This window comes from Sardina pilchardus, chromosome 20 (genome assembly GCF_963854185.1).
Source record: "Sardina pilchardus chromosome 20, fSarPil1.1, whole genome shotgun sequence".
NCBI lineage: Eukaryota > Metazoa > Chordata > Actinopteri > Clupeiformes > Clupeidae > Sardina > Sardina pilchardus.
This window is the reverse complement of record NC_085013.1, coordinates 3,651,383-3,658,839: the sequence shown is the minus strand read 5'-3', so window position 1 is coordinate 3,658,839 and position 7,457 is coordinate 3,651,383. Positions and strand designations below refer to the sequence as shown.

General features: G+C 45.2%; 2 protein-coding genes and 1 long non-coding RNA gene across 4 annotated transcripts; 1 reads left to right on the top strand and 2 right to left on the bottom strand.

The window, feature by feature from the left end:
• The first annotated feature begins 210 nt into the window (after window positions 1–210).
• On the top strand, window positions 211–4,682 carry lrr1 (leucine rich repeat protein 1). 2 transcript variants are annotated; one of them, XM_062522275.1, is made up of 5 exons: window positions 211–471; window positions 910–1,149; window positions 1,572–1,670; window positions 2,882–3,609; window positions 3,967–4,682. In XM_062522275.1, exons 2-5 carry the CDS (start codon window positions 967–969, stop codon window positions 4,220–4,222), a joined length of 1,266 nt encoding a protein of 421 aa, XP_062378259.1. In that variant the 5' UTR covers window positions 211–471; window positions 910–966; the 3' UTR covers window positions 4,223–4,682. The 2 variants fall into 2 exon arrangements, with proteins under 2 accessions (XP_062378259.1, XP_062378261.1); XM_062522277.1 differs by having other exon boundaries at window positions 879–1,149.
• Window positions 1,536–2,886, bottom strand: LOC134067177 (uncharacterized). The gene is made up of 3 exons (XR_009936480.1): window positions 2,806–2,886; window positions 1,934–2,299; window positions 1,536–1,571 (listed from the first exon to the last, which is right to left on the bottom strand). It is a non-coding gene; the product is annotated as an uncharacterized LOC134067177 (long non-coding RNA).
• Window positions 4,683–4,705: 23 nt separating the features above from the next.
• On the bottom strand, window positions 4,706–7,450 carry dnaaf2 (dynein axonemal assembly factor 2). Its single transcript, XM_062522274.1, has 2 exons — window positions 5,726–7,450; window positions 4,706–5,629 (listed from the first exon to the last, which is right to left on the bottom strand). Exons 1-2 carry the CDS (start codon window positions 7,202–7,204, stop codon window positions 5,075–5,077), a joined length of 2,034 nt encoding a protein of 677 aa, XP_062378258.1. The 5' UTR covers window positions 7,205–7,450; the 3' UTR covers window positions 4,706–5,074.
• Window positions 7,451–7,457: the final 7 nt, after the last annotated feature.

Genomic DNA, 7,457 nt, shown 5'->3' with positions numbered 1-7,457 from the left:
AGTGCAAAACGTACATTGTAATTAGTCTACTTTTTCAACTTTCGTGGGCGAGGAAGACTGGCTTCTAAAACAAAGACCACCGCAAGGACTACATCGGGAGTAGGCTACTCGATGCGACCATAGACCTAAAAGAAATGCGACCCTTGCGAACGTGCTTGATCATCTTCAAAACAGAGCCGGTCGAATACGTCTTCACTGCGCATGCGGTGTCCTCTTACAGGCGCGCGGCAGTCGTTCCCACAAAAACAACAAGGAGCTAGTGTTGACAGTGACAGCAATATCAGTAATGTGTTGGAAGTGCGAAAATGACACGGACTCTCATTTCAACTGATAAGATAAGAATGCATCAAGAAATGTAACGTCTAGCAATCTGTGATGTTTCCCGTCGAGGATGTTAAGTACAGACACAAGTTTGCCAACTAGCCAGCAAGCTCGCTAGCTAAAGGTAACATTTGCTAGCTAGCTAGTCGGGTAAGTTTTACTTTGCATAAAGTTTTGTTGTTTTAAAATGTAGTAATTTCTAGCATGATTTTGATTATCTTGTGACATGAGTAGCAGAATTGTGTATGGCGCTTACCAAGCCAATGTAGCCGATATCAAAACGTTGTATGCATGGCCACACGTAACGTTATCGAGCTAGTTGATGCTTTTTGAATAGCGAGGTGATTTAGCTGATAACTTCACGTGGAATTACATATAATATAGTTTATTTTTAAGTGCTTTCCACGTGTGGCAATAGCAGTGACTACGAAGTACTGAAAGGGAAACATTGAAGCGTTGTGATTTTAAACATAGAAGAACTATTTGGAATCTTGCGCAACGTTAATACATCATGGTTTGTGTTTTTTGTTTTTTTGAAATGGGATGGGCATTGGTAGTATTTACCCGAAAACGGCGTTGACGTTGCAGGTGCAGGTGCTGGGAACTTTTTGGGAGACGTGATTTACGCCAAATACTGGGACCACGATGAAGCTTCAGTGCGATGTGGAAGTCATCAGTCGGATGCTCCCTACATATGGGATGAAAGGTCGAGGCAAAGGAGCCAGAGCAGTGTTATCTATAGGGAGACACGTGGACAAAACAACGCAGCGGAGTAGCATCTATTTGTTGATCTGTACAGCAAAAGACAGAGCTGGCTCAAAGTATAAGGTGGGTACCGTAGGTGTCTACTTGTGACCCAGACTTTGCTCCCTTCATCCGTGTGTGTGTGTGTGTGTGTGTGTGTGTGTGTGTGTGTGTGTGTGTGTGTGTTTTAAACAACAAGAGGGGGATATTGTACAGCAGATTAGTCTAATGCTACTATCTCGAAATGTGTTGTTTCCATTGTGACTTTGAATGCCCTTGTTTTTGAATTGTAAAAGCTATGCCTGCTAATGAAGTTGCATGACAATTCACAGACTCCCCCTAAACATGGTTCTGTAGTTATGGGAGACCACAGTACCTAGATCACAGATAGATTTGGCAGCTGGTGAAAACATACAGGTTTTATTACGTCAAGCAAATCTTGCTTCACTAAATTCCTGTCAATCTTCTTCCTGTTGAAATTTTCCATGCTCTTCTGGGTCCAATAGCTGAAGGAAAACATTGAGAAGTTCTTCACAATGTTCATGGAGGAAGGTAAAGCCACTGTAAGACTTAAGGAGCCTGCTGTGGACATCTGTTTAAGCAAGGTAAGACATTTACTATCCATGTTTCTCTAACGATACATACATATAGCTTCCTTTGTTACTACATCATAGAAGAGATATGCACAGTTTGACAACATGCAAAGAAGGCAGACACACACACACTGTGACTCGCATAATTTACGTCAAGGCATGACGGCTCATTTCTTCGAAGTGAGTGGAGGATATGTTTTGGCAAGCACCATTCACTAGTTTCAACAGACACCAGTGGCACAATTGCTCTCTTGTCTTGTCATTGCTTTTGTTACCTGCATGTTGTCAGTCCCCTGGCTCCTGTAAACAAGGGCATAGCAAGCCAGGTGACAACCGCCCCCTTCTCCCGTGATTACACCTCTGCTGCCACTTCTCCATGTTTGCAAGGGGCTTTTTTCCCCCAGATACGTGGCATGTAACAGCAGGTCCTGCAAAAAGAATAAGACGCGAGCAGTGGCGCATTTCAACAATGGAATCTGGTGGTGGCTTAGTCATTGTTTCCCCTGGGTGAGAACTGGAGTGGCGGCTGAGCTCGGGTGACCTTTCCCCCAGTTCATGCACATGTGGTTATAGGCCCCGTCAACGGTGCAGACGATAGCTCCTGACATTTCATGTTGTGCCCCAGCATCTGTAGTTCTTTACTGTGGACAGAGAGACATCTGTAGTTGATAAAAGGGTGTGTCGACACTGAAGCAGTGAAGGTAATCCCTGTGTCATTTGCCATAATTGCTGTGGTGTTATTGCCAGACGAATGTGTTGGATTAATGAATTGTTTTAAAGGGCACAGTTTTTTTTTCTGTTGTTGTTACCATCAGACACAAGGCCGTTTGCAGCCTTGGGGTTTTCTTAGCTATGCACTGAACACAAAGGAAGTTAGATGAACTAAGTTAGGTTGATGATATTCAGTTTTAAATAGGCCATACTTTTTTCCAGTTTCTCATTAGACTGCAACCCTGCTTGCCGATTGGAAAGCTAATTGTGATATAGAAGGGAAAATTGTACTGTGAAAGTTTATGATTACAGGTTATAATAATGAGTACAGATTGCTGCATTGTAGAAAGGTCATACACTACAAGTTTTTCATTAGTTTTTTTCTGAAAACCCAGAAATACCATACATGGCACCTTTAGTTCTGTATTCGTTGTACCTTTTGTTATGCAAGAACAGTCTTTCACTTGTGTGCAAACCCCTTGAGCAACCTTGTGGTGACATTGCTCCTCCAGGCTGATGCCAACAGTCTCAAGAACTTCCTCTCCGCTGCGCGCCTGGCTCACAGAGGAAGTGATGCAGACAGCATGCCTCTCTCCACCCTGACGCCGGTCCGCGCCCGCGACGTGGAGAAGCCCAAGAAGAAGCTCGTCGTCGTCTCCAAAAAGGACTACCCGCTGACCTCCAACTTCCCGTACTCCCTGGAGCACCTGCAGGTCTCCTACTGCAAACTGTCCCGTGTGGACATGCGCATGCTCTCCCTCAAGCTGCTCCGCAAGCTGGACCTCAGCCACAACCACATCAAGAAACTGCCCGCCACCATCGGCGACCTGAGCTTGCTCGCCGAGCTGGTGCTCCACAACAACCACCTGGAGGCCTTCAGCCTCGCCCTGTGCCTCTCCAGCCTCCAGCGCACGCTCAAGCACCTGGACCTCAGCCAAAACCGCCTGCCGGCCCTGCCGGCCCAGTTCTGCCAGCTGCAGGAGCTCGTCACCCTCAAGCTGGACGACAACAAACTGACGAGCCTGCCCCCTCGCGTCGGGCAGCTGTCCAAGCTACGCTACCTCTCCGCTGCACACAACCAACTGGCGCACCTGCCCAGCGACTTCCGGAAGCTCTCGTTGGACAACCTGGACCTGTTCGGCAACCCGTTCACACAGCCCAATCCCTTTGACCACACCATTCAGCTCAAGTTCCCTCTCACACTGCAGGAATTAGCTTCCAGGGCTGTCGTCAATCTCCGGTGAGGACACAAGCACAAGTGTAACACTATTGTTATTATTTTTGACCAATCTTGATGTTTATTTAATCTTCTACCTCACAAAATCTACCCGAGCCCCAGGACAATAGTATGTCCTCTGTCGTTAAAATATGAATGTAATGTTAATTCCAAAATGTAGATGACTTAGAAAGATTTACCATCCGCTTGAAGAAATAACAGTACTATGTCCCTATGGAGATGGTTCTCAGTTGTACAAATCTTAGGTCAGACAGGTCTGGACTTTCTGGTTTTTCGCCTCTGCACTGAATCTGTTGTGGCTTTGTTTGCAACAAAACAGTGTGTCGTCTTTGTTCTAAACACCTTGTTTTCATGTCACAGAATCCCTTACGGACCTCAGAGCATCCCGTTTCACCTGTGCCCCGAGCTGGACGCTGCCAAGGTGTGTGACTGCGGCCGCGCCTGCCTGGACTCCTTCATCCAGACCTCAGTCAGCATGAACCTCCACCTGGTCTCCCACACCGTGGTCCTCGTGGACGACATGGGCGGCACGGAGGCCCCCGTGCAACGCCACTTCTGCTCGCTCATGTGTTACTGCGAGTTCCTCGACAACTGTGTGCAGCGAGGGGTCAGATAATGTGTGTTTTTGTGTGTGTGTGTGTGTGTGTTTTATCTATATATTTCAAAACGGTTGAGTCAGCTGGACCTTTTTTTTGGCAGCTAGCCAGTGTGGTGATATCAGCCTGTTTGGATATACTCATAGAAGGGTGTCTCGATGCTGTGATTTTAAAGCTGGCTCTGGACAGTATGCTGGTTTGTTCACAGCTCATGTGCCAGTATTTAAGAGGTCAGACTTTGGAGGCAGAAGTGGCGATTGGTGGTTGAATGTTCTATGTATGTTATATGTGTGCTGTCGTTTTTGTTTTGTTTTGTTTTGTTTTGTTTGTTTACCCTTGTCTGAATATTGGGTGCACTTGGACGTTGGAATAAAGCACTCCATTAGCCTACTTGAGTGTAAACACTTTTTTTTTTACTTATTGTAATGATTTACAAGCTTGAATGACTATTGAATTTGAAATAAATACAAAACAATATTCCCTTTGCCTGAGAATATACTGTGTTAACATTTAGCTCTTTGTATTGGATATGGATGGAACTGCACAGCCACAGAATCACAACATGTAAAAATGAACTAACAGGATGATACAACTGCACAACAAACTTTGAAGAAGTAATGCTCATTTAAAGTGTAACTCGAACTTTTGAGGAAGCGGAAAATAATAGCTCACACATCACAGGTCTTGTTTGCAAAATCAGTTCTTGTAGGCCATCAGACAAAAAGGAAATATTTCCATAATCATGTTATAGAATGACTGCAATATCCTCTCAAATCAAATGGTACATTTATGAATCTTATGAGACCACACAGAAGTGAAGGTTCAGACACCCTGTAGGCTCACTAAATTGATTCAAGTGTCTCTCAAGTGTTTCAGTCGAGCTCATAAAGAAGGGAGTTCTGGAACACAAAAGCTGAGGACGTGGTGTGATCGCTGATGATGACCTCGGTCCCATCCTCTGGGTTCATCTCACGCAGAACTACCACAGGCTGCTTGTTGTGTTTAGTGCCAGTGAAGCTCTGCTCTTCAGGCAAGTCATCTTCATCACATTCCCCAGCTACAGACACTCTTTCGCTGAACCGCACAGCCTTTTTGGCCTGTGCACGAGTTACCGTTTCATGCTTATCACCGTCGCTGCGTATGTCAGACACAAAACAAGGCGGCTCGGACATGTCTTTGTGTGTGCCTTCGTCTTTGCCTTGTGATGGACTGTCATTCACATGATGATGTGGGGTCACAGAGTTGTCGATGTTGGACCGCTGCTGAGATATCACACTAGTGTTCACCTGTGAGTCCTCTTGTTCCTTATCTGCCAGGGTGGACTTACGTGTATCCTGTGTTTCACCCTGGGCAGGAAGACTGGCAGAGATCTCTTCCAATGTCTCATCTATCAATGAGCTTACTGCAGCATCTATGAATGCGTCCACCTGCAAAGCATTGTTACAACATCAGTTAAAAAAGACATTCATATGAAGGACAAATATGCCTACTTTAGGAAATGAAATTACTAAACTACTACTTACCTCCACCTCTCTGATTCTAGGTTCATGTACTGACTCCTCTTCAGTGTAATCAGTGAAAGATTCAGCACTGGTAAGGTCAACTGACTGTGGAGTATCCCCTTTGACATCTGAGGAAGATATATGCCATTTCTGCTTGATCAGTCTTAGCGTTGGCAGCCCACCGCAGTCTGACAAGGGTGCACCATCCAGAATGGACTCCCCACACTGAACATCTAAGCCAGACTGTTCAGTGTCAGTTTCAACACACGTGTGTTTGTCTGCCTGTGGGCTATCTCCAGTTGAAGTTATTTCCTCTGGCTCCTCAGTGATTGGCCCATTCTGTTGTTCCCCTTCAGTAAGAAGTTCCAGGCTCTCTGAACTCAAAGGAGATTCCTTAAGAGGAAGAACTGGCAAGGTGACAACCAGCTGTTTCTTTTGCTTGTTGAACCTGGCCAGTCCTTTTTTTTCATCCACAGGGTAGGACAAGTTAAGCTCTAGACGGTATGCAGGCTTACTGGATTTAAAAAAAAACTCCTTTTCTGTTACCTCCAGGTCAGCATCCGCCGCAGACTTGAGCAAAGGCAGATGAATGGTAATCTCTATTTCTCTGGGGCGTGGACTGGGTGCTGAGTCTCTGGAGCACCTGTAGTCTTGTAAATCAACAACTGACCTGTATTTTATAGTGTAGTGCGGTTCTGTTGGGTCCTCCTCTGGTTCTGTGGGTTGCTCCTCTGAACAGCAAGTTTGTATGGTTTTAGCAGGTTCAGTGTCTGTTGACTGCCCACCGGACAAGCTCATTGTGTCGTTGTTCAGTGTTGACAATGTCTGGATTTTGTCATAGGGGTAAGGGAATGCGAGGGGATCATTTTTGTCCACAACTTTTTCTGTTCTTTGTCGTCCAGGTGTTGGCTGCCTTATCACAGCTGCATGGGGTGCTCCTTTGTATTTTTTCTTCAGAACTTTGGTATTCTTCCTATCCAGCTTGACCTTGAAGGAGTTTTGTATCCCGTCCATCGCAGTACTGTCGACAAGGTCCATGAATCTGTCATTTTTACTTGCCATGTGGAGAGTGTCAGGATGAAAAACGACGTCGTATATCATGTGCTTGTTTCCATTCGAATCCACGTCTAGCCTCCCTGGTGTCAGACTGTATGGAAGTGACCAGTTCAGACCTCTTCGTCCATCCTCATCGACGACGGCTTGACATTCTGCGATTTTGATCAACTCATTTGAACAGATATTGATGAAGCACTTCTGCTTCCCGTCACTGGTTTTCAGGACACGAAAAGGCTTCGGATGGACGAACTGGACGTCCATGCCCCTTTCCTTTTCCAACAGCTGTATTTCCTCCTCGTATTTCTTCTTGTTTTCTGGATTTGAAATTTCTTCTGCATATTCGTGTAACATTTTCCGAAAAGTTTCATTCTTCAAAGCTTTGCCTAGACGGCTTATTTCGTCTGATGTCAGATCCATCTCTTTAAGTTTCGAGCCCAATTCCATTATGGTGACACTAACGTTAACGTTAATCTGAAGTGCTAACTTTATAAACTGTGGTTCGCGCAGGCCTAGGTTACCACAAACGAAATTCTTAAAACCCGAGTAACATCCAATTCTACGCTCATTTGGTAACTGTTCAAGTTGTATGTTTACATTTGTGCCTGTATCTAGCAACTATTTTAGCACCAACGTAGCCTAAGGTTGAAGCGATGTTAGCAAGTTACTAGCATAAACAAAAGTTGTTGTAGCCATGGAA